The sequence below is a fragment of the Amyelois transitella genome, chromosome 13 (assembly GCF_032362555.1).
Source record: "Amyelois transitella isolate CPQ chromosome 13, ilAmyTran1.1, whole genome shotgun sequence".
Lineage (NCBI taxonomy): Eukaryota > Metazoa > Arthropoda > Insecta > Lepidoptera > Pyralidae > Amyelois > Amyelois transitella.
In genome coordinates, this window is record NC_083516.1 from 8920105 (window position 1) to 8945010 (window position 24906).

The 24906-nt window shown below is 36.2% G+C and overlaps 1 protein-coding gene across 1 annotated transcript; it reads left to right on the top strand.

Annotated features, from left to right (window-relative positions):
• The first annotated feature begins 386 nt into the window (after positions 1–386).
• Positions 387–24801, top strand: LOC106139009 (WAS/WASL-interacting protein family member 3). The gene is made up of 8 exons (XM_013340341.2): positions 387–1224; positions 3076–3368; positions 13803–13956; positions 17940–18171; positions 19420–19535; positions 19807–19979; positions 20756–20936; positions 24661–24801. The coding sequence occupies exons 1-8, from the start codon at positions 885–887 to the stop codon at positions 24735–24737; spliced, it is 1566 nt and encodes a 521-aa protein (XP_013195795.2). The 5' UTR covers positions 387–884; the 3' UTR covers positions 24738–24801.
• The last annotated feature ends 105 nt before the right edge of the window (positions 24802–24906 follow it).

Genomic DNA, 24906 nt, shown 5'->3' on the forward strand with positions numbered 1-24906 from the left:
TGTTATTCATATACATTCATCAATATAATTAAATTTTTATTAAATACCAGCACAAAGATGGTGCTCCATCAGTTTCAACTGCTGCGAGTTCAAAATAATTTTGTCGTTTTTTATGTTATTCATATACATTCATTTGCCATTTGTTATTTCTTAATTTTGTTTAAAATAGATATTTTGCTAAAAATATAACTGAGCTTTTGTTTTCAACTTTGTGATCGTACAAGAAAATGTACAAAATAGTCAATGAGGTCACTTTGGCCACCTGGGTGATCAAATTTTCGACTTTTAGAAACCTGAACTACTAAGGAGCAAAATACAAGGTATAAAATTTAAAAGATTTCTGTAAACACTAAAAATTGTCACGTTGACAGATCGTTGACATTATTTGTCAGTGTGACAGCTGATAGTCGGCCATATTTGTCTCACAATTATTTCATTTCGTTCTTCGTTAGTTGATAATCAAGCTTTCTTTAGGAGTTTTTAGTTGTTGAAATCTGTGAATTTACTTATTTTTAAGAAACATTTCACATCTAGAAACAATCACCTGTGCTAATTGTCAGAGGTTGACGATAGTCACAATGTCAATAATGAGGTGATAGCAGTAACAATCGTTTCTAGTGCCTACGTACTTCCTACAATGATTAATCTTTTGGGGCAAGGTTCTTCAGTATTTTGAGTAAATTAGTACGAATCGGCGTGACGTATCGAACGCTGTATGTTGTCATCACGTGCCAGTGTAAACGCGAAGGCTCTCAGTGAAGGTTCTAAGGGTCGTAGTGCGTTCAATTATCGTGTACACATATTGCCGTAAAAGTGATTTAGTTCATTAATTTGCATCCTATGGCCCTTGGTAGCAGTGTAGACCGTTCATAAAGCCTATAACAATGGGTCCTAAGCCGCCTCCACCTCCAGGGCCTCCCCCGCCGCCAGGACCACCGCCTCCTCCGGTTTTTAGTGGAAATTCGAAAACATCTTCGTCAGATAATCGTGGTGCCTTGTTAAAAGATATAAGACAGGGTGCGAAATTAAAAAAGACTGTTACTGTGGATAAAAGTGGACCATATATACCAGGGAAGGTGTCAAATGTGTCAAACAGTGGTTCAGCAGTTGGAAATGGTGTGCGGAGTGCAGCTCCCATGCTGAATGGTGGTGGTGGGCCGCCGGGACTTGGAGGACTGTTTGCAGGGGGGATGCCAAAGTTGAGGCCCACTGGGAAATTGACAGGTTTGATATTCATAATTCAAACATGTACTTATCAATCCTTAAAAAATGTTAACTGGGCTGGGTTGCAATTATTTTCATAAATACATATTATTATAGACTATAAATGAGTTATATAAATGAGGTACTTTAAAATAAGGTATTTTTCATAATGAATCACTAAGAATGAGTTTCAATTTTACTTATAAAATAGGTAAATGTGCTTTGTCGTTCCCTGCACCAATATAAAATAATAATAACACTCCATCTCTTTCCCATGGAAGTTGTAACAGTCAACTAAAGGATGGGCTTATAAACTTAGGATTCTTCTTATAGGTGATGGAGGAGCAACCTGTTACTATTTGAATCTCAATTCTATTGTTAAGCCTAACAGTTGAAGATGTCCTGTCAGTCTTTCAAGACTACTGGCTCTGTCTGCCCCACAAGGGATATAGACGTGATTATATGAATGAATGAAAATAGTTAAATAATTTTGCATTCATATATTTGGTAATCTTGTCCAAAAACGGTCTACTTTACCATAATAGAACACTGGTATAGGTTGGGATATGAGAAAAACTATAAAGAAATGAAGCAATGTTTTTAATGCCAAAGATCATTACAAACTTTTTTCTTATTATAACTAAATAGTAAGATCAGTCTGTCAGTTTATTATAATTAATTATCTCTTTAAGAGGAGGAGGATGATGAAACCAGGTCTAACTAAGCAAGTATACAAGGGTAGTTGCGAATGAGAAAGTTTGAGTGGTAATGCTAGACAAACATACATATTTTGATCAAATCAGGGTTCTGGAAAAAGTAAGGTCAATATTACCAGAAACCAAAAGCTTGAATGAAGAGAGTTATGAATGTGGATGAAATGAAAGATTGTGAAAAATTGAGAAACAGGAAAGAAGACTTCTTTTCTACACTTAAATTTTCTCCACATATTATTTGCACTATCTGCTTTTGTCATCAAAGCTCTGGGTCTTTAGCCAAATCTTATAACTATGTCATTTTTATACTTGTAGTCTACATTCTAAGAAAATTTTTATACTTGTAGTCTACATTCTAAGAAATTACTTAAAATAACCATATTAAATAGTATAATTAGTATTATCTCTCACCACTATGATACTAAATTTTGGGCTAGCTTTATCTATGTGGATTCTTAGATCCTTTTACTTAATAAAATATACTAAGTAAGTAGTTTCTAAACAAGCAGCAGTACATGGTATTCAAATTAAAAATCATGATGCAAATGTTCAAATTCTACATTGGCCTCACAAATTTTTGATTTTTCTTAAGTTTTTGTTTCATAATTTTTTTTCAAGCATCTTATGGTGAGGAAAACCATCTTGAGTAAACATGCAACTGAGTGTTACCATGAGCCAATATGTATAAGGTTCCCTTCGAAATGTTATTGCAGTTAGACAGAAGTTGCTTCATGTAAAAACTTGACTTACCTAATCCAGCATCTCGATCGTCACAGCAGACCTCACTCTCCTTTCTAGAGATTTGATGGTGCAACCGCACTAACGCCAGGAGAATGATCACAGTACATACATACATATGATCACGTCTTTATCCCTTACGGGGTAGACAGAGCCAACAGTCTTGAAAAGACTGATAGGCCACGTTCAGCTGTTTGGCTAAATGATAGAATTGAGATTAAAATAGTGACAGGTTGCTAGCCCATCGCCTCAAAGAAGAATCCCAAGTTTATAAGCCTATTCCTTAGTCGCCTTTTACGACATCCATGGGAACGAGATGGAGTGGTCCTATTCTTTTTTTTTATTGGTGCCGGCAACCACACGGCATGCGTGATGCACATGCGACATGACCACAGTAACTAACAACTATCCATTTTACCAGGCACCACGCCAAACGGGGTGAAAAGCGACGCGCCCCGCTACCCCCCGCCGCAGCAGCCCCCACAACCGCCGCAACCTCACAAGTTCTCCCCAGAGAGGTTCAGGCCTGGTATCCCACCAGCTCCGCCGGGCAATGTCAGCAGTCTCTCAGCGGCGTTGTCTGAAGCCATGGCGGCCAGGGAACCTCCCTCCAGGGAACCTCCCGCCAGGCCCCCGGTTAAACGACAGCCAAGTGATATAAGGACAAGGGGGCCGCCGCCGCAGCCGCCCGTGCAGAAGTCACCGATGCCTTTGGTGAGTCCATATTATTAGCATTCTACATACATAATGTATATCACGTCTTTATCCCATTCAGGTTACATCTAATCGTAAAGTATTTTTGGAGACTCATCAGTCTCTAAAAGAACATCTTTAAACCCCCTAAGGTAATAAGTCTGTAACAGACACCTGAGGGTCACTTTCAGCTGTATGGGTTGTTAGGCCATCCATATTATACAATCGTAAGCTCGTAAACCTTGATCGATTTGATTTAACTGGTACCTAGATAATGTTTTTTCGTCGCTACTAGGCTACCATGGAAGTTTACAGTAGATTCATTCGTTCATATAATCACGTCAATATCCCTGGCGGGTAGATAGAGCCAAATAAAATACCCCAAAAATTCCATTCTATTGCGATAATTTTGATATCTCGTACACACCCTTAAAACAATATGTTTATCAACGTTAATAAATGTAAGTTTTTCATTCATGACTTAACATTAAAAAAATACTTATAAAACCTGTTGAATGATTTTTTATGCTAAAATTAGCTAGCATTTCGTAAATGGTAAAATAAGTCCATCCCACGTGGTTTGTTTGTAAATGGTAAAAATATTCTTAGTGGGGACGATAGCGCAAGTGTGGATCTCGTGTGCGCCTGCGCCGCCCCTGTGCGCGTTCCGAATATGGCAACATGTTTATTTGAGTGTTACCTCACCCGCCGCGGTTTTCGGGTTTTAAAAAAATAACGAGTTCATTGATTTGAAACAAATACGCTGCCGAAAATGCTTTATCTCCTCCTAAATTTTCGTCCTTTTTGAAAAGTGTGATCCCCAGAATACAAGCGATTTCAATTTATTTATCTTGTCTTTGCATTTTCAAGTAAAAAGATGTTTAAAATTTTTTTACGAAAAAGATTATTTCATTAAGTACTTTTTGTATGACTTAAATAGAAACGCATCGAATTGATATTCTACTTTTTTGAAGTTGGTTAGTTTCCTAAAGCTTCTTCTTAGTGTAACAAACAGTTACCTGAAAACCGCATCAAAATCGGTTCAGCGAAACGCGAGATATCGCGGAGAAACATCCATATATACAGGTCAAACTGAAAACCACCTTTTTTTTTAAAGCGGTAAAGAATGATTAGGAATTTTTTTAAACTTTATTCCTTAGGAATAAGTATTAAAAATGCGAACTTTTCAACACTTTAATCCCTCTGTTGCTTCATACCACATCCGCAGAAAGAGATTGAGTGGACCAACTCTATTTTACCGGAAACACGGAAGTCAAATGAATCAGAATGTAAATAAATGTGCATGCATTTGAGATGCGCATAATTTATTAGAGAATACGATGTAATCGTTACGCCTATAGTGAAATTCGCGTCGGGTGGCGTCCTTCGATGGAATTTTACTAGTTCGAATATTAATTAGTATTTTATATTCATCATGAGTTTATTTTATAAGGTCAGAGTTTCTTCATTAGTCTATTTTATAACGATGTGCTCAAATTTATCTAAACAATATAATCACGACACTGAAACACATACTGAATTAAAAAAAAACTGTCACTTACTAAATGTCGATCATTCTGTGACTTAAGAGTTATTTGTCATCAAAGTCTCTTATGAAACCAGCTTATTCAGAATGTGTTGCCATGATCCAAGAACGCTAGGTTTAGTTTCTCTCTTTTTATAAACTGACATACATTAGGTACCATGATTTTATCCCCTTCGGGGTAGACAGCGGGGTAGAATTCGCTATTTTCAAGTATTGTGATTAGTCACAAGAATTTTCTCAAGAAGATTAGATCGCTCTTAAGGTCCGATTCGGCTTCGTTTCAAAGGGGAACCAGCTAGGACATATATACATATAAACACGTCTATATCCCTTGTGGGGTAGACAAAGCCAACAGACATCAAAATACCGAAAGGCCACGCCCAGCTGCTTAATGATAGAATTGAGAATCAAACAGTGACAGGTTGCTAGCCCATCGCGTAAAAGAAGAATACCAAGTTTATAATCCTACCCCTGAGTCGCCTTTTACGACATCCATGGAGTGCTCCTATTCTTTCTTCTATTGAACCGTTTCCATTGTCAGGGACCACACGGCACCAATATGTTATTTTACCTATATTTCTATGCAATAAACAAAAAATAAACAAACAAACAAATATTTTTGTTTTTAAATACATAATGTCTTTATCCTGTATGAGGGCGTATTTTAATTGCGGAAAAGTCATATATATTATATTTATAAACCTACATTTTAAAAATATATATGACCTTTCCGCAATTAAAATTGTCTTGCATTATATTTTAAGTACTGATGTAATGTATGAAAATCCTCTTTATCATTTAGCGTGCGATATCACTGTTTACTTCGCTTTATCACTGAAACATTTTACGCAGCTATATTAGGGATAAGTAGTTGGCTAAATTGTATGTGAATAATTTATTGGAATAGAAAAAATAATTATTTGCGAGCGTCTATTATTTAGATATAGAGTTTCGGTGGTCCAATCGGTAAGATGGGCATCTTACAGATCATCATCTTACCATCTTACAGATCGAAATAAGTGTGGCGCAAAAAGGCACAAGTTCGAATCCCATCTCGGCCATGTATTAATGACTATTTTTGAAGTTATGTACATTAGTTTGAATACTAACCGATGCTCTTACCTTATTACTCTTACCGGTGAGGGAAAACATCGTGCACATTCAGGCAACTGGATATTCGATCCAATACGATTTGGGTTTACCGCTTCTTGTTAAAACCTGACTGACAGTCCAGGATCCATGGTCAAAGGCATACCCCCGGCTCCTCTCCAGAGTGGTGATGATGCAACCGGGACTATAGCCAGAAGGAAGAATATTTACTTAGTTGCGTTTGTACTGGGTTGGTACAGTATTTGTTTTACAATAAATTTCCTCCTATTGTTAGATTTTGCTTTATTATAATTTGGTTTATTGTTTTTGTATCAGAATATAAATAACTTTAATATTATTGTTTTACATTTAAATTTTTAATTCGTGTATTTTTTTCCCAAGACAAAGTGAGCCATTTTTTTGCAATAACGATACTGATAAGACCATTAAAAGTAAATTTATGCTGAATTCAACAATTATTTATTATAACTTCGGACTCAGTGTTTGCCCTTAGATATTACTTTTTATTAAATTATACGTAGATGTTGTTTGACATAATTCAATGCGAAATTAAAATTGGCTGCACTTTGCATTGCTAAGCACGGCTGTTGGCTGTAGAGTCCGGGCTGGAGGAAGTCACGTGCGGCAGCTAGTCAACAGAACTTTCTCTGTATACTTTGACACAACACAATGCTGTGTCAATATATATTTTTATGGCTGTTTAATGTCTCGTCCACTCATCTGCAACTTTACGTAACATATATGTATTTTATATAACTAGCGTCTGCCAGCAGTTTGGTTCGCTTATGAAGTTTCATGCTGAATGCTATACACACACGTATAATAATAATAAGTATAATGTACATATATAATCACGTTTTTTTTTTCTCTTACGGGGCAGACAGAGCCAACAGCGTCGAAAAGTCTAAAAGCACTCATTACTTACACATTCTTCTGTGGATGGCTTAATAATGGAATTAAGATTCAATGTTGAATTTAGATTTTAGTGGAACAGAGATAGGTATCCGTCGCGTAAAAGAAAAATTCCAAGTTTATGCCTTTCCAATTTGATTGGCTGGCAGACATTGATTTATTTTTCATTACTACCAGACCAGCTTGGAAGTTAGCACTAAACGAATGCTAAAAAGCAGACTGGTATGAGAGAAAATAAGCATATCCAATTACTGTTGCTACAAAAGATAAAGCGTATCACGAAATGCGTTCACATAATAAATTATTCTTTATAAGTGCAATCAGTCGAATCAGCACTTATCATATTCGATAATATCGATTTACGATGCACATACATATTTTGGCCCGATTTTTAGTTTCATAAATAATGGAGTCAAGTACGATTTATAGAGTAAGTTTTTCTAATATAGCTTATCTCTTTTTTGTGTTTTTGTATACGTTGTAGCCGTGTAGCTTTCTTGTATGGTACTCGTTAACAACACTTGCGCTTGTTAATGTTATTGTTAAATACTTTGATGTCTTTTGTTTTAATTACTCTTGCGATTCCTCTTATAGGCTATGTGCTAGCAACCTGTCACTATTAACATTTCAATTCCATCATGAACCGTACAGCTGAACGTAGTTTTCTTTTCAGATGTGATTATAATGCGTATGTACTTTCTCAATAATATGTTATCATCAAATCTCGTCAATGCCCGTTCCCGTGGGAATATCGGGAAATATACTTAGTGCACCCCTAGACCATATAAGAAACCTATCTCATAGGGTCAAATTTTAAGTCCTAGTAGGGAAGAAGCTTTTTATGTATTGTATAGTACTTGAAAAGTACCATATTATCAAGCAGTTATTGGGAAAAACTAACATACTGAGCAGACCCCACGTGGAAATGGAACCCCAAAGAGTGGGAAAAAGTAACGACAAAGAAAAAAGATTGATGTAACTACTAATATTCAGAAATGCTAGATCGTAAACTGAAATAATCTTTATACATTTCATTATCAACGACCAAGCAGTATCTTATCTAGTCAGAGTCTTATGTTGTGATCACGTTATCCAATAAACTGAATTCCTTTCAAATTGAAGCTCAGTGTTATGGGAACTTGGACTACTTTCATTAAAATTTATCGGGGTCGGTCTAGTTGGAAAAGTGTAGTAAAAATCTAACAGTTTAATTTAATTACGTGTGTTGTTTTTGATATTAAGAGAAAGTTACATTATGAAAGAAAAACATTTACATTAACTTTTTTAATTAAGAAGAAGTAATAAGAATTTGTTTTAAATTCTTCTTACTTTATTAAAGAGTGATTGGTACATATGTCTGGCCGAGATAGGATTTGAACCAGTGCCTTTATGTCCCTCACGCATTTAATCGGTCATCTTATCGATTCGACATTCATGCACAATAAATTAAAATAAAAAAGTTAACCAAAAACGTAGTAAATCGTTACACGTATTGATAAATTATTCTCGTATCTTGTTTAGAATATAAAGAGAAAGATAAATAATTCTGTAATAAAATGTTCCATTCATAACCACCATAAATTTACATATTTTGCATCTTATTGACTTGGACATAACTCTTGCTATTTGATTTTTTACATTATTGACTAGCTTTTGCCCGGGGCTTGGATTCCGATTTGCAAATAAAGTTTCTTATCGGACGACTACGTCATTACCTATACTATCTTTAATCCCAATTTCAGAGAAATATTTTTGCTGTGCGTTTAGCGTTGATAGATAAATCAGTCAGCCATTTTGTAGCACCTTTTTTGTATGCAAAAGATTCATAAAATATTAAGAATCATGTGAGATTTTATTTGGTTATGTACCTCAGAGAGATCATATTTTTACATCATCATATATATATATACATACGTTATGATTATAATGATTTGTATCTAATGTCTAGAGCAGCTGTGATTAATTAATTTAATGTTACCGCTAATTATTATTATCGGCGCTAGTTTTGTTATTTATCGAAGTTTCAACTGATACCTCATAACATATGTATGTCGATAGCTCTTATCTCATATCGTCTTGATTATGTATAGGTACTTAATGTTGATTTTCTCTTTCTTGCCATTTTCTTTAATTTTTTATGTTTTCCAATGAACAGTCTCTTTATTTTTTTATGAAAAATGTTGAAACAACTACGTATTCATAACAGGGTAATTTTTTGAACAACCTAAATGATAAAATTCATATAATGTTGATCTTTTATGCCAAAATGTTACCGCGAGAAAACACTATTATCAGAAAGAAATAAAATTAGGTAAATACATTTTAGAAAATGCTTTTAATTATTAAACTTCATATTTTTCCAAAGGACGCCTCTTTTTTCAGTATGGTGATAATAAAATATATTGTTTATATCAATATTTAAACTATACATATTTATTCTGTATCTTTCTAATCTAATAGATGAAAAGGTTAAGTTTGTTATTATGATTGTTAGTTTGTAAGGCCTAAATCTTCGGAAAATTGCAGCAATCAGTAAAAAAGGGTAAAACCTTAAAAGGTTGTACCTTTTAAGGTTTTACCCTTTTTTACTTTTTTATCTGTGGGTGTTATAGGCTATATATGTACGTACAAAGTATGCAATAATTAGTTCACTTACAAACATAATTTTAATTTAGTGTGTGTCACATCTGTTCATTTTGTCAGTCAAGGAATTTCGGTTCGCTATAAAGTAATTCAGTTCACTTCGGTGTGAGGGGAGGCTACGGATGTCCTGTAAAACAATCAACTGGATAACTGGGACGCCCGTGACATACATAATATACTTATACGTTCACTGGTGTAGCGTGGCAAAGTAATTTCATTTTGACCGGCAACCCAAAATAGGTTACGTACGTACTATATCGTAAAAAATACTGGGTGGGTTGTACGGCATCGGCTCCAAAGTCAGGAGCTGCTGCTGAATGATTTGCCAATTAAGGAAATATTAAAAATCGGAGGCCGGGTAATCTGAGTATCGAGCAACCAATTTGAATTAGGTTTTGGTGCCTATATGCAATTTTCAGTATGAATATATACACACAATGAGATTCCCGAAATACAAAGAACTTAGTTATAAAATTATTATCTTATGTCCATAACACTATCTTTGGCTATACTAGCCTTCCGAATATGCGAAGCAGAGTCAGTTTATGACTTCAACTTTTCTTGACTATTAAGTTAAGAAAATGTACCTAATAACTATCACTACATAGTATAAAACAAAGTCGCTATTTTAGTCTGTTTGTCTGTATGCTTAAATCTTTAAAATTACGCAACGGATTTTGATGCGGTTTTTTGTAACAGGTAGAGTGATTCAAGAGGAAGGTTTTTATGTATAATTATTTCCGAATTTTGCACCCATGCAAAGCCGGGGCGGGTCGCTAGTGTATAATAAACCAACCAACCGACAATGGTAATAAACCAACTATAACACCTTGGTGGTCGATTGTATATTCATTGATTGAATCATTGTCAATCGGTCAATAGATTCGCTCCGCCTCGCATATTATTTGTTTCGCTCCAACGCAATAAACAGTAATAAAGTACAGAGAAAACGCATTGCCAAGGTTTCAATTGCACTTGAGACATGACATTTACTCGTCTCGTTACTTGATAAACAAGTTTTGAGTAAGAACTGCGAGAGACGGCCTTTTTTATATTAACATGATTATTTTGTATGCTTCACCTGTCCGGTGTTCGTAATTAAATATTGCAAGATAAATTTGAGTTTTTTTATTAATATTAAAAACTCAAAAAAATCCCAATCTCCCATCTCTTTCCTATGATTTAAACAAACAAACAGCTGAACGTCGCCTATCAGTCTTGTGAAGATTGTTGGCTCTGTCTACCCCGCAAGGGATATAGAGGTGACTATAATATGTATTGGTCACTTTATTTTAGCAGTCTCGACCCCCAGAGTGCACCACACCCCTTAATATCCGTATCAGCCTGCTGACTATAATTACACATAAAAAACAGCTATCTTTTACACAAACAGCGATAACACGAAGGTTTCGCAAGTTTTATTTGGTCGTGCAATGATACGGCGTTGTGTTAGTCACATCACAACTCGTCGTATGCTGAATATCAATGATCATGACTCATCTCGCAGCTCCTTTACTTACGTTATGTTAACAGCTGTTATTTTTATCCCAGTTTGTTATGAAGTGGCTACTGTTGTCCGTGGCTACGTTTTTTCGTGGGAATATCCGAAAAAATATTCTTAAGTGTCTATGTTATTTAATGTCATATTCAGTAGGTTCTGGTTCAGCTGGTCTTAGTTAGTCTTTTTTTTGCCATTAACAGTACGACATTTAGTGTATAGGTACTTGATATAGAGAATCCACACAAATTATAAGCACTCGGCAAATAAGTAGACCCTAAAATTTAACATCTCCGGGATGCGCAACGTCTATAAAGTAGAATTTTGTTCAACTTTCATTCTTTATTAAACGAGTAGACTTTATTTTATTCATTTTCTATTCGTCCTATCTGATTAAAATTACAGTAAAAAGGTGCTGCTTAACAGGAACCATCGGTCTACTGGGCCAATCAGTCAAATTTCACATAAGGTCTGTTCTTATACCTATTTTATTTCTCAAAGATGAACCACTTAGGCACTTGCTTATTATAAGTATAATTTATCATTTATATCTTTACATAACAATACAACAATTTAGTTGATGTTTTCTGAACTCATACAGCAGTATCAAATGTTCGCTTAACCAGAATAAGCCAAGTGGTGGCAGCAATCAGTTTACGGCCAATTCATTCTGCCTCGGCGGTGTTCACAGAACAATGGATACCTGCTTTAATAAGGTTAAACACTATGACATAATTAGCGACGAGGTCGGACTATGTTAATATCTAATAGCATTGATAGGTATCGTGTTGAAAATCATGGTTGAGTCTTGTTTGTTGATGAGCTCAGGTCACGTGTAGTTGTTAATACATCTGAGAGTTTTAGGTTCTATATCCTGTGTGGGGTGGTGTCTAAATTGTGTGCAATGCCACTGATAATTTTCTCTGCGTGTCTTGGGATATCATTTCCTTTTATTGTTTTCTAATAGCCTACAATACAAGAATATAGCGTCGGTATGGTCGAATCGGTTAGAGTCCTGACTGGTAGAGAATGGTATAACTATTAAATTGTCCTTTAAGGCTCAATAAAGTTTTAAATAAATAAATAAGTTTAGCATTTAATACTAACTAGGTGACCCACATATGCCTATCGAACCTAATGACGGAACCACTCAACATTTTCGCTGGAATTGGGCACTACTACGTATTAAGTGTCTTAGGTAGTCGTTAAATCAAGAGCAAAGCCCCGCGTAAAAGTTAGCTAATTATTTAGTAATACATAGTTAGAAATTAATACTCTCCCGGGGACCGCCAGGAACCCGGAGTGGGCAAAGTCAGGATTTTACACGAAGTGACTCCCGTCTTACCTCCGCAATTTTTTAGGCACATACATACACATAATCACGTTTATATCCCTTACTCGGTAGACAGCGACAACAATCATGTCTGGAAGGCGAAGCTCAGCTGTATAGCTAAATGATGGTATTGAAATTGCTTGGGAACCTTGCTTAATATTATATCATGGTGATTCGTTGATTGTTACACACCCAGTTCCCTGAATGTTCAGGTTTCATCGCGATGTTTTGTGATGTGGAATGCTCTTCCGGCTTATATAAGAAAAGCTCAGTGTATTAGCAGTTTCAAAGATCTGGTCAAGTCTCACAATCTTTCAACACTTTCCTAATTTTTATTATATCATGTACATTATTTGTAGATTGCCATAATTATGTATTTAATTTGTAGATATATATTGTGAGTTATTTGTTTATGTTATATATATTTATGCTTTGTATTTTATTGTATACGTACTGCGCCAATCGACTTTCTATTCTTTAGTTTCCTCCCACCCTAACGTTGACTGGAAATGATTGCTTTAGCGATAAGTCCGCCTTTGTACCTCATAACCTGTGTTTTTCATTTCTTATGGTGCATATAAATAGTCAGCTATCAGTATATGAGTAATTCATGGGTTTACCTAGTGACCTCTTGTTGTCTTACTGTTCACTTGTTCATGTGTGATTCACGTATTATCATATAAAGGTCCTATTACCACAGAATACATAATATATTACTTAGAATAACTTGACACATAACTTAGTTTATACGACCATTTGACTCATAAGATGACTCATTTACAGGACAAATCAAATGAAAACTGGTTTGTTTGTGACAGAGTTATTTAATTGCTATATTCATGATTCACACTAAGGAAATCATGTAAAGTAATAACTTTTCGAGCCGGGACTACTATCAGGAATGAAATAAAATAATAAATAGAAATAATGTTACCTGTTGTACGTAAATAAATAAATTTACTACGGTAAAATTTTTTTTTGTCTTAATTCATTTGTTTGTTTATCTTTTATTTTACGAGACGTTATAACTTAGTTTATATATACTACTACATCTATATTCTGTATCAGATTCATTATCAAGTGATAATTCTCAGAGAATGTAACTAGTAGGTAGGTATAGTATTTTAACTTCTTATTCCCGAAATTCCTTCCAAAACGAAAAACAATTGAATAATTTTACTGGCCAAAATTACATAAAATCAAGTCTATCCTATACCTACGGGGTAGATAGACCTAAGGGTCTCGACTACGCGATGGGTTACGAAGCTAGAAAATAGCTTTGTAAAATTTTCAATTGTACTAAATTTTATATCCCTAATTGACCCGACGGAGACCTTTCTATCATCACATTCAATCATAACTCTGTTACAATTATGTTTAAGAAAGTCAAGAAAGACTCTTATTTATTTTCAGAGCTCATCAGACTCGGTGTTGACCGGTGGTTCGATATCCGATCGCATCACCAGCTTACACCAGCAGCAATCTGAGCAAGCGATACCGCAGCATGTGGTCAGCACGCTGCATAGAAACAAGAGCTCCTTACACTCTGCCGGCCAGGGGGCGCTTGGTGAGTCACATTCTGATATGATCATCAACATTTCCGATGTAGAATCTCCACTGGTGAACAAAGGCCTCCCTCAATGACTTCCACTTCGCTCTGGTGGAGGCGCGTACAATAATTTATCACCGAAATTAGTACTGTTGCCGTGGTATTTGTGAAAACAAAGAAAATCTTTTTATCTTGCTCTGCGCCAACGCCAATCTTCTGTTTGGTTTACATACACCCAAAGGTTGACTGGAAGAGATTGCATTAGCGATAAGTCCGCCTTTGTACCATCTCTGTCTGTTTTATGTTGTTTTATATGTTTTACTCTTATGGTGTAATAAAGAGTTTTATCTATTCCACGAGCGGAAGTGCAGGCAAAAGCTAGTGCATCTATAAATAAAGATAGGTATAGATTATTGTATCAAATGAAGGCTGCCTGACCAGTCAAGTGTATTAAGGTTTTCTTCACGCCACAGTTATCTCTGTGACACGCCCTGGACAAACGTCATAAAATGTGTACGTACCTTTATTTACGCTAAATATAAAATTTTAAGATATAGATTCATTTATGGTTAAAATGGAGCAATTTTAAAGACTAAAAGTTAAATTAGTGTGATTTCCATCTGTTTAAGTGAGGGAACATTACGTGAGAGATCTTGCACATTGAGGCAACTGGATGTGAAACCATGAACTAACAGGTTCCTCGGCGTGGTTGCGGAGGTCAGAAGGGAGATGCTTCATATCACATCACAGGCAGACCCAGGGTTCTTCTTTAGAGATCCAAGGACGCAACCCTAGGAAGGTGCCAAACACTATGATTCAAATGAGAAAAGACCAACCAAATATTAAGCAAATATGTATATCCACGCGATACATTATTTGCATTATTTATACAGATTTTTAATCATAATCATTTATTTCTTGAATATGGTTACAATGTAGGTCTTAAGTATTTAGGTACAGTTTCTGTGAACACATATTCTACCTCTTAAGGTGTCGGAATTATATACATATATATTTTAAATAAGCAAGTATTAATCTTCTATACGTTTAATTTTTGGATGGTTTTCAACGATGTTTTGTAACAGAAGGCTTTGATATAATTAAACATACATACATACATACATAAAATCACGCCTCTTTCCCGGAGGGGTAGGCAGAGACTACCTCTTTCCACTTGCCACGATCTCTGCATACTTCTTTCGCTTCGTCCACATTCATAACTCTCTTCATACAAGCTCGGCGGTTTCGGGTACTTTTGACCTGACCCTTTACCAGGACGTCCTTAATTTGATCAAGATACGTTCGTCTAGGTCTTCCCACTCCGACCTTTCCCTCCACACTCTCCTTGTATATCTGCTTAGTCAACCTGCTTTCATTCATCCTCTCCACATGACCGAACCATCTTAACATACCCTTTTCTATTCCTGTAACTACATCTTCTTTCACATCACAACATTCCCTTATCACGCTGTTCCTTATCCTGTCACTCAATTTCACACCCATCATACTCCTTAACGCTCTCATTTCCACTGAATTTATTCTGCTTTCATGCTTCTTTTGCCATACCCAACTTTCACTCCCATACATTAATGTCGGGACCAACACGCCCCTGTGCACAGCCAGTCGAGCCTTTTTGGATAGTTTCTGACTGCTCATAAAGGCATGCAAAGCTCCATTCACCATGTTCCCCGCGTTCACTCTCCTTTCAATATCACTATCATACTTGCCATCTGATGTAAACTTTGATCCTAGATATACAAACTCTTTCACTTGCTCCACTTTTTCTCCTCCAATCAAAATATTACATGCTGTCATTTCTTTCTCCATTTCAAAAACCAGTGTTTTAGTTTTACTTACGTTCACTTTCATTCCTTTCTCTTTTAAAGCTTCATGCATACAGTTTACCATCTCCTGTAACTCCTCCGCTGATGACGCCAGTATAACCTGATCGTCGGCATAGAGCAGACATTTGACGAGTAACTCATTCATCCTTAATCCACTTTTAGACTCTTTCAAATCTGTCAAACAGCTATCCATAAATAGGTTGAACAGCCACGGTGACGCAACACATCCTTGCCTAACGCCTTTCTCAATCTTAAACCACTCAGTGTGCGCTCCGTTTATCCTGACACAAGCACTCGAATCCTCATATAAGGATTTCAGTGCTCGTATTAAGAGACTGCTCACCCCATGCATAGAAAGTGCTGACCACAATTCATTCCTCTCAACTCTGTCATAGGCCTTTTCCAGATCTACGAATGTGCAATAGACTTTTTGACTCTTGGCCAAAAACTTTTCGGCTATGCACCGCAAGGAAAAGACCTGATCAGTACATCCCATTCCCTTTCGAAATCCCGCTTGAGCATCCCATATTTTGTCATCAGTTTCATTCCTGACTCTATTAATCAATACCTTAGCATACAATTTGCCGACGACGCTAAGCAGGCTTATACCACGATAATTTTTGCAGTCCAGCTGTGACCCTTTTCCTTTGTAAAGTGGCACGATAACAGCCTTACACCAATCTTTTGGTACTCGGCCGCTTCTCCAACACAAATTGAAAAGGCAGTACAACTGACTAGCTACTACGCCTTTTCCTGCTTTAAGCATCTCGACCGACACTCTATCACACCCAGCAGCCTTTCCCGCTTTCATACTCTTAAGTGCTTCCACAATTTCGAACATTTCAATTTCGCCTTCCATCTCATTCTCTTTTTCTTCGCTATAGCAGAAATCTTTCTTATTTCCTTCCTTTTTTTCAAATAAACTTTCAAAATAGTCCTTCCATATCTTTAGTACACATTCTTCTCCTTTCACAACGCTACCATCCTGGCATCTGATCCTAGTCAGCTCTCTGGTTATAGTATTTCCTCGGGCTGACCTTACGGATTTCCAGAATACTTTCAGATTTGACTGAAAGTCTTCTGATAGCCTTTTATCAAAATCCTCTTTATACTCTTCTTTCTTTCTAATCACAGCTTTCTTAACCAAATCTTTCATTTTCTTATATTCCTTACGTGCTTCATTCACATCTTCATCTATAACCTCTTGCATTCTTAAGTTAGCTTTTGCTGCTAACAAATCCAGCCATGCTTTCTTCTTTAATCGCACAAGTTCTTGCACATCTTTACTCATCCACGCATTTTTGTGATTTTTTCCTTTCCTTCTTCTACTTACACCACACACTTCAACAGCTACTTTCACAATTCTTTCTTTAAATTCCTTCCATCCATCTTCAATATCGCTCATTTCATCTAAATCTTCAAATTCATCCTTCAGTCTATTAATATACTTCTTACCTACATCCATATCTTGCAAATTTTCTACTTTTACTCTTTCTAAAGCTAATACTTTTACTCTTTCCAAATATAATTAAAACATCCTAATTACACCATCATCAGGTTGCTAATTGACCTAGCTCTGCAGTTTCGCCAGTTTTTAGCGAACGAAGCACATTGTCGATCGTTTTGTTAGCGAATTTTTGTGGTTGATTCCAAAAAGTTTATTTAGTGTTTGTCCTGTTAACTAATGTGTTATTTTGGATTCCCATATTGTCATTTCGGTAGGAGAACTTGTTACTAAATCTGTATGTTAAAACTTAAATATGCAATGCGTGTGGTGCGAACAATTATAGGTGGATTTTAAAATTAGATCTTACGTGTGTCTAATGGTATTTTCAGTCTGTAAAAAGAGCATATTGCATTCAGATAAATTTTAGTCTAAACTTCATATATAAATCGGGTATTTTAAACTACGGTTCTTTACATAATCCATTTTAAAGTATGCCAATTCGAACTTCAAGGGTAATCCGCTCATGGGTTTTTTGTAAGTGTAAAATGACTTAAATATTCGGGCACATTTTCTTTAGTAAACTCTAAACTCTAAAGTTCTAACTCTTTAACTATATTCGTATAAGTATTAAAAAAAATAAAAGTATTAAATGTATAAAAAAAAAGTAAAGTGATAAATAAAGTTTCAAAAATCCTCTGAACTCCTTTCAGGTGGCAGTATGACGTCACTATCCTCCGCGCCCCCCACCCCCACTCCGGCGCCGTCACTATCCGCCTCGGACCTTTCGGAGCGGCCTCGACTCAGCTACGGAAAGCCCAACTTGGCTCCGAAGCCCCCAGCGTTGGCCGCGTCGCCAGTCACTGAGAAACCTTCGCCGCCGTTGAAGAAACTCATGATAAACGGGAAGGTAGCCTCCAGGACGCAGAGCATGAGGGTGCCAAGGTAAGTGAGGCTTTATCCTGGTAAATAATATTAATGACCAGCGCAGAAGTTACCTCAATTCCGCTTTGTAAAGTCCAAATTGCCCAGGTAAGCACGATGTCCATAAACGATGCAATTTGACAGGCAGACTATATATATAGATAGTACAATCTTCGTTAAATGTTTGCACGTCATATTAACTGTGCACTTCTGGGACGATAAACTTTAGGTTTTGGATCATCGCCAAGAGATACGAACATCGAGATTTGAATTAAAAAGTTGGGAATGCAAAGGGAATGCGATATGATAGAGTTTTTCTATAAGTTGTACTAATTGTCTCAAACGTGTGATAGGTACTATCGCGATTATGACGCAGTGATAAAATGAACAGATTAAGATAAAATAAGCCAAACAGCTGAACGTTGCCTATAAGTCTTTTAAGACTGTGGCCCTGTCCAACCTGAAAGGGATGAAGACGTGATTATATGTATGTATAATGTGTATGTATAGAAAAAATCGAACAGCTGCATTTGTTGTTAGTAAGTATATAAATGTTTTGAATAATGTTGAACTCGACGATAATAAACTGATTTTCGTTGTATCCCTAATAAATAATGATTAAGATTCATAAATAACACTTTTGTCAGTTTATATTTTAATGTACTAGGCATAAAAAAAATCTTACAGTGCCCTAAATTTTTCACATCTTTCTTCTTTCGACAAGGCACGGTTTTATACAAATTGATAGTTAGTCTCTGCCTACCCCTCCGGGAAAGAGGCGTGATTTTATGTATGTATGTATGTATGATAGTTAGTTTCCATATTTTTTTGGGCATTCTTTAGATGAAGAATTCAGACTGAATTTAAATTTGAAGGGGAATTGTAGGCCGGTAGGTATCGTGTGACTTTACTCGTAGAATTACTAAGAATTGTATATAAATGTATTTATTTAAACTTCATTGCATAAAATACAATTGGCGGACTTAATGCTAGAAGCATTATTCTACCAATCAACCATTGGCTCTGACAGGGAACTTTATGTGGGGTCAAACAAAATATATTTATACCTACACAAAATATAAAATAAAATAATTATAAAAAACATTCATAAAAATACAATAAATAAACAATATATATAAATAAATAGGTGCAGCAACTACCGAAATGAGTGAAAAGAATTATAGTTATTAAATACGACTCGAGGAGATAAATAAATTTGTGTTGGCAACATAATACTTCATTACCTGGGCTATTCTAATGTATTTCCAGATCGCCTCCCGTGTCCCCGCCCTCCCCCCAGCCGGGCGGTATGACGTCGCGCGGTAATCTGCCGCCGACGCCTGTGCATCCTCCCATCGGCACAAAAGTACCCGCAAGTCATTTCGGTCAGTTTGATTTTTTACTTTCTTGTTGACTTTGTGTTGGTGTTAATAAAAATTTAAACAGTGAATGATATGGTGGTAACATCATTCATTGCTACCAACCGTCTAAGTTTCCATAGTTTTTAGGTGTGGCGATATTTTAAATATGATACTTGAATTGGTTCAATTAAGGCCAAAATAGGTTAATGTGAAAGCTTTTAAGTGAAAATGAGGGTGAGGAATACTCAAGCCATTTACCTCTTGTTGGAATCACTTATTTTTTCATTGTTCCCAGGCACCCTCCGCGCGCCGCGTGGCCTGCGTCCACCGGGCGTGTCCCCCCCTCCCCCTCCGCCGGGCGCGCCCCCTCCCCCTCCTCCGGGCGCGCCGCCGCCGCCCCCCCCGCCGCCCGCGCGCAACCAATCGCTGGCCGCGCCGCCGCCGCCTCCGCCGCACCACAGGCAGAACGTGAGTTACTTCAAACATAACTGTCACACCATCACCATAACACCATCTTGTTGTAGTGCATCGGAGCGACGACTTCTATCATCACTACAAACATAGTGTCATTACCATCTTGTTGTAGTTGACATCGGAGTGACAGAAGAGCCGTCGCTCTCCGCATCGTGAAGTAACCTAATAGATCGAGAGAGATGTCAACGATCGTAAATAGTTTAGTTTCTTTATACAGGGTGGCTTTTAATTCAACTGCATAAATTTAACTGTTAAGTGTACTCATCCAAAGGATATTTAAAAACGTTAAAAGAAAAATATCGGTTCATATTTCAGAAAGTACGAAAAAAAATAAAAATATCAAAATCCACGATCCTAAATAGCGTAAGATTCAGAGGTCAACGGCACAATTCATTCAGCTGAGCGATCTCGACAACTCTGTACTTTACTTGATCTTGATACTAGAAAAATAATTTATTTTTCAGACATTTATTTACATGTTTTGTTTTAATTTCTTTTTGTAGTATTGGTCTTTAATAAAGCGTGTGACGTAGTTTTTGAGGGTTTTTTAAATGTGAAAATGATGAGGTTTAATTTAAATAAAAATAGGCTCAAACAGCTCAGAAGCATGGGTATAGTCTATGTTAAAAAGGATGCAGTTGTTTTAAATGTCACCCTGTATAGTTTTACACGTGGATATTTACTCTCAAGATAAATCCCGGTTCTAATCTTCAGTCGAATCTTGGTGGTAGAACTACCTAAGTGTTAGACCTCTGGATTAATATTTGCAGAGTATCCAAAGCATGAACGGCGAGGAGGCGGCCCCCGCGCCGCCCGCGCGCGGCTCGTCCATGTCGGGGCGGCTGGAGCTGGAGGCGCGGTTCGCGGAGCTGTTCCACCCGCCCGCCCGGTTCCCGCCGCCGGACCCCTTCCTCAGGATCACTAAGGGGTACAGCAGCACCTCCGTCGCTGGTAAGTAGGAATCGGTAAAAGAATCGGGGGGGATTTTATGTATGTCTTATCTTTCCTCTCGATAATATTGGTCAAGTGGTTTAGTGTTAACAATTTTTTAAGGCCCATCCGTATTATACTCCAATTCAAAACGAACGAAAATTCAATATAATAACGACCTTATTATAAATGCATTAAATTTGAAATCCAAATACAAATGCTATCTCGCTTATAATAGTATACAGCTTAGATCGCGGGTTTTAATAACGCGCGCTAATAGGCTTAACGGTGCAAATGTTTTCGCGCCGCGCGCAAAAATTAAAATTTGCGCAGGTATATCTGCGTGACAAGTGGCATTACAGTAAACTGGTAGAGAATGCTATGCATTAAGGTCCTTTTACACATTTATTTTGTTCAATAAAGTTTAAAATAAATAAAGAGAGGAAAGATATGGCCATATTGTAACGCTCGTGAATAAGGCCTGCTGGTATTAAGAAAGTGTGCGCGATACTGTGTAAATTTAATCAAATTTGAAAAGTGATCAACATTTTTATTTTACCAAGAACCAAACTGACCAACACCTATACCGAGGCAAATGTAATTGAAATATATTTTTTTAGGCATATACGTACAAAAACTTATTTTTACCTACATAGTATCGCGCACACGTAAACAATGTTTGTACGAAAGTTGGTCACAGCTGCTTTAGTGATTTATATTATATATATAAAAAAATAACCAGTTAATTAAAGGCGACATCTAATTTTACTAAATGAATACTATTAAAATATCTCAACTGGAAGAAAATGCTATTTTAGCTTAAATCAACTTGTGCATAGAACTTTTGTTTATTGTTAAAATAATCTTGTATATCGATGTGTAGACGTGCTACCATAATGATATACTTACCTTATATTTCTCACAAAGTGTCTTATAAAATTCGTCATAGACGAATTCTTATCAAGTTTCGAAATAGAAATGTATTTTAAAATTTACTTAGTGGATATTATTTCGACTGAAAGTAGCGATTTATTTAAAATAAGTTGATTTTCGTATTGTAATTAGCTTCGATGTATAGAAGAGCAACGCACATATGCTCTCGAGTAGTCATATATTCATTAAATATAGTATTATATACCTTTTAGCTTTATGTGTAAGTGCAATAGGTACAAGTCAAGAAAAATGGCATAATATTTAAGTATTTTGTAGTGCGTAGGTAGAGTACTGTATGAACCAAAATTAAGTTGTTCACTGGGAACTATTGTGTAGTTAGATGATTGATTTTTATTTCTATATTCGGTGCATGAATGCATGTTGAAAATGTCTTCATATCTCAAGTGTCCTTAATTTTAGACTGAATAGATTTTGAGATAAATGTTTTAATTTAATATTTCAATACATACCCACATCAGGTTATTTAATAGTCCAGTATTCTTTATACATATTTTATTTGCTTGCCTTATTGTGGCCTTAAAATTCTTTGGAAATAAGGTCACAGAAATCGGCCAATCAGTATTACAGGTTGATTTCATACATATCCGCTTTAGCTGAAAATAAATCGTATTGGGTAGGTGTTTTTATACAATATATATATATATATATAAAACAATATCAATTTGAGGTAATGCTCTCCATTGATAGTTCTTCTATTGGTTTTTTTAAATACACTAATTTGTGGGGAACATATTGCATTTACGGAGAAATAAATTAATTCCAGGTAAACAAAATACTTGAAACTTTATTCATAGCAAAGTGTTTCCGCATTTGTTCACTACCACACTGCATTCATTTACACGTCCCATTGGCTGGTCACATAAAAAAACCATTCTCGAAGCAATTTGAACCATAACAAATCATTCCAATTCAGTCATCTAAAACCAAATTCTCTATTTTGTACTTTATTTATTTCCAATTATTCTTCGCTAATTATATTGTTAGTTTAGATTGAACGGAATGTTAAATGTTTAATGTTGAGTCATTACTGTAATACCTAGTATCTATTTTAGTTTAGTTAATATAAATTGTAGGCGACTTTACACGTATCAAATATGCTTTTTCTTATGTAAAGTATTACATTTATTTTTTATGACAACTTGTCTTTAGTAACCTGTAAGTTTATCTTTCTATTATTCCCTGTATTTTTGCCCAACGGATTTGATACGCGTAATGCCTCTAAACGCAACATAAGACAGATTTTGACGTATTTATTCTTCGATGGAACTCTCGTTGTGATCATTTAATATAGTGAGGTGCCATTTACTGCAGAATTCAATGTTAAGTGACGGCTTGTTATCGAATATTTCACATTACATTATGCTTTCACTAAATGGCTTAATTTGCCGCTTGAAATAAAAAAGATTTGCAGTTTTGACGGTAAGGTTTTTTATTTGCAGTTTTTATGCCTATCTGTCAGATAAGATGTGTGAAAAAAAATTTGCTAGGGTACATTCCAGTTGGTATCTTGTTTAGAAAATTTACATTTCTGTGGAACGATTATATAAGTATAGGAGCGATATGACAACTACTTATATACTTTTGGCACCTTATCTGGCTTTTGGTATATTTTCTTTATCACGCGTTCTAAGGCATTTAGTGAAGCGCGTCACACGCTTATGTTGAAGAAACAGGTATTGTGATAGTGATGTGTACGAAGCTTAATATATATATTATTATTTTTTATTAATAAAAGAGTAATTATTATTGACCAGTTGTCCAGTATTTCATTGTTTAACCTATTTATTTATTACATTTGTCAGCTTATTCGTGACGTCTATGCTTTGAAGGGTAATTAAATTTAATTTTGATATTTAAAACGAATTATTTTATCAACTTATAGTAATTTAGAAAAAGGTGGTTCTAAATAAGACTGAACTGCGTACGATCGCATGTTATCGTGGGTAAGTGTATTTTGTTACATTATGCATGCCATTTTTACTAAAATATGACAGGGTTTATATATATTTGTTTGATGGATTCATATACGTGCAAGTTTATAAATGCCCTGTAGTAATTTTCATTTCCGTATCCATATATAAACTGTCAAGGTTCTGCCTACACAGGAACATACACTTAGTCATTGTGTTTTTTTAGTTCCATAAAAATTTAAATATATTCTTATTTTCAACTGGTTTCTTTGATTACAAAGATGTATGTGTTATTTATGTATTAACATAAATAAATATTCAGAGCCATCTTTATAAAAGCAGTTACCTTGCAGTTGATATAAAAATGCACCCAACTAGCATAATCATTGCATGCTTATGTCATATGGCACGCAGCATGCACGCTCCAGACTAACCTCGCATTAAAACACTTTGATCTTCTATATCTTAGCGATACTTGTAGGTTACATATAAGGATTTTTTTAAAATCTGTAACAATACTACCAGATTAATAAACATAATTAGGGCTAGATCGAAATAAAAACATTGCGCTTTCAAGCTAAATGATCATAATCTTGTAAATACTCATTAATTTTTAACTAAAGGTCAGATCGAATAAATCTATGTTACTGTTATCAGGCACCTAACTATGTCAGTTGAGCAATGTACTAAAAGATACATACATACTTTAAAAATATTTTAGCGTAACTGTGCTCTATTGAGGAACTGATTATGTCCTGTACTTACCACTTTTGTTCGATCCGATACAAGATTTCATTAATTTACCAACTCGACAAAAATATTACATGGTGTCGAGTATCTTTTATATGCCATGTTAGTGATGTATCTGTTTGTGGTGACAGCGAGCAAGGCGCAGGCGCCGCCGCCGCCCCTGCGCGTGCCGCTGACGGGCTGGTCGGGCACGTCGTCGGCGTGCTAGCGCGCGGCGGGGGCGCGCGCCCCCTGCCCCTCGCCCTCCCCCGCGCCCGGCCCCGCGCCCGCCGCGCGCTCCGGCACGCCGCACCTGGCGCCCGGCGGGCACCCCGCGCACGCGCTGCTCTCCGTCGCCAACGCCCTCCTCTGCCCGGCCAACACCGTCGCCAAGAAGG

Bases quoted from the DNA above. Each gene is read 5' to 3' on its own strand.
- LOC106139009 (XM_013340341.2), top strand. From the start codon at position 885: ATGGGTCCTAAGCCGCCTCCACCTCCAGGGCCTCCCCCGCCGCCAGGA. The intron at 1,225-3,075 runs GTTTGATATTCA...CCATTTTACCAG, and splicing joins GCCCACTGGGAAATTGACAG to GCACCACGCCAAACGGGGTG. The intron at 19,980-20,755 runs GTGAGTTACTTC...TAATATTTGCAG, and splicing joins CGCCGCACCACAGGCAGAAC to AGTATCCAAAGCATGAACGG.